The 2363-nt window shown below is 22.6% G+C and overlaps 1 protein-coding gene across 1 annotated transcript in view; it reads right to left on the reverse strand.

Annotated features, from left to right (window-relative positions):
- Positions 1-2363, reverse strand: part of LOC106680434 (protein phosphatase 1 regulatory subunit 14B) — a 158924-nt gene that overhangs the window by 3676 nt on the left and 152885 nt on the right. Inside the window, exons 3-4 of the mRNA XM_014420149.2 lie at positions 1410-1493; positions 530-571 (exon numbers count right to left, since the gene is read on the reverse strand). Coding sequence (XP_014275635.1) covers positions 530-571; positions 1410-1493 — 126 coding nt within the window. The remainder of the gene's footprint in view (positions 1-529; positions 572-1409; positions 1494-2363) is intronic.

Consider the following 2363-nt stretch of genomic DNA (forward strand, 5'->3'; position numbering starts at 1 on the left):
AAATTTATTATTATGTAATATATAGTTTTTGCAATGTAGACTTAGCGAGGTTCTAAGACTAATTTTCCTCAATCATTCTGATTGATAATTAATAGTATAAGAATGAATAACACTAAAAAAACATTTAAGAATAATAAAGTTGGTCATAATGAAAACTAAAACTTCAGTTCTAGGACTATTAATAGAAATTCTAAGTAACTCTTATGTTTCGGAGGTTTTATTCCTTATCTGGTTCTGAATTTTTTTTTTCTTTTTCTGAAGATGAACTAAAATGAAACTAAAAGTTTATAAAAATTTATTTTTTATAGATTTGAAATTCCTATGACACCAATGAGGGTTAATTAACAATGAAATTTTATGATAAATGGTTTAATAATAACTTAATAATGGCATCTTACATACTTGAACTTAATTTCTATAAACAATTTCTCCATGTCAAAAATAACCTAATCTACATCTAATCATTAGTTTACACCATAATTTAAAAATTTAGTATTATTAAAATGAAATATTAAATTTAAATACATACCTTCACATCAAGAGGTGACTTTTTGGCATCACAAAGGATCTCCTAAAAAAGAACAAGAAAAAAAGTTTTAAAGAGATTTGTCACGTACATAACATAAGTGTTATTGTACTCACTAATAATCCATTTATGTCACTCATAAAAATGACGATTCTACCATAAATTAATTATATTTAAAAATAATGAATAAAATAAATTGACAATTATTTAATTTCTTAAGCAATCCAAAAAAGTGTAGTGCTCTAATAATTTTTTCAACATATACACAAAATGAAACAATTGTGATTTTTTAGTTACTGGTAGTTACCATGTCAAATCTAGCAGTTTGAAATGATAAGTGTCAAAAATTTAATGAATTCTTGCACATAATTATACAAAACTCAGTTAAAATTAAATTGGAAAAATTACGAATTTTTTTGGGTTTTTGAGTTCAACTTGCTTGGATCGGAAAGTTTCTAGTTGTTTTGAGTCAAGACCTTTTTCATGATTAAAAAATAATGTGAAAACTATATATATATATTTTTTTTTTTTTTGAATTTTTCAAAATAAATAATTCAAAAACTAAAAGTGAAATTCAATATTGAAACTTTTTACTATTCATTATATTTACACAGATCATCAATACCATTTCACCAGTTTTGAAAAACCTTGAGACAAAAATAATTTTTTTAATGGTTGATTTAATGTGAAATTACTTTTCTGAGAATTTAAATTAATATAATGTAAACTTAGCTCATTAAAACAATAAATCAGTGGATCAACATTACTTTAAGATGACTATGTAAGTTAATTATTCTACTATATTTTATTTAATAAAGGAAATATCAAAAAAACATTATTTAATAACAACATTAAATAATAATAATATGAATACAATAGTTACCTGTAAATGCCTTCGTCTCTGATTATCATCATCCATATCAAGTAGTTCATCAATGTCTACTTCGACCTCTGGAGTAGTCTTATCCTAGAAATAAAAGATATTTTAATATAAATAATATTTGAGATATAAAATAATAAGATAAAAAATTATTATGGAATAACATTAAGAACAAAATAAATACAACATAGTTAAATGAAAGTAATTTTAAAAAAAAATATATAAGTTTAAATTTACTTATGACAATTTAAAAAATATAATTTTAATTAGTTAATAGTCAGGACGTTGGAACAAGTCCATTTCAACCTATTTATAAAAAAGAAACTAAGTCGAATCACTGTTCATGACATACAAATCAAAATACTGAATAATTATAATGGGAAGAGAATGTGTTTTAATGAAGTTTAAAATTTGCTGTTTGTCCATAACCATTAGTAAAATGAAAGATAATCAATGCCAAAGGAAGGACATGTAGAGATTATTTAATTTTCATGGGAGGGAATAGCTTCAAGATTATTTAAAAGTTGTATTTAGTGGTGTGAAAAATAAATAACATACAAACTTTGAAAATCAGCCAAAACTGAGCCAGAAGTATCATTTGCATTTATTTGATAAACATTGTCACAAATTATGTGTCAATAATGTTTTTTTTATATGGAAATTCCACTTCTCGATAAGAATATATATATAATATTTAATGTAGCATTTATTATGTAATTTTTTATTTATTTTCTCATTTTTCTTTCTTTCCAGTTGTAATTTAATTTATTTTCTATTATCTCTCATCTCTTCCTGTTGTCTTGTATATTGTATTGTTCTTTCTTTTGTATTGTATATTATATTGTCCTTTCTATTGTATTGTATATTGTATTCCTCTTTCTATTGTATTGTATTTACATTGTAATAATATTGTATTTTCATTGTAATAATATATTGTAATAATTGTAAGTATATAAT

Source organism: Halyomorpha halys, unplaced genomic scaffold (genome assembly GCF_000696795.3).
Source record: "Halyomorpha halys isolate HHAL.00 unplaced genomic scaffold, Hhal_1.1 Scaffold261.1, whole genome shotgun sequence".
Taxonomy (NCBI): domain Eukaryota; kingdom Metazoa; phylum Arthropoda; class Insecta; order Hemiptera; family Pentatomidae; genus Halyomorpha; species Halyomorpha halys.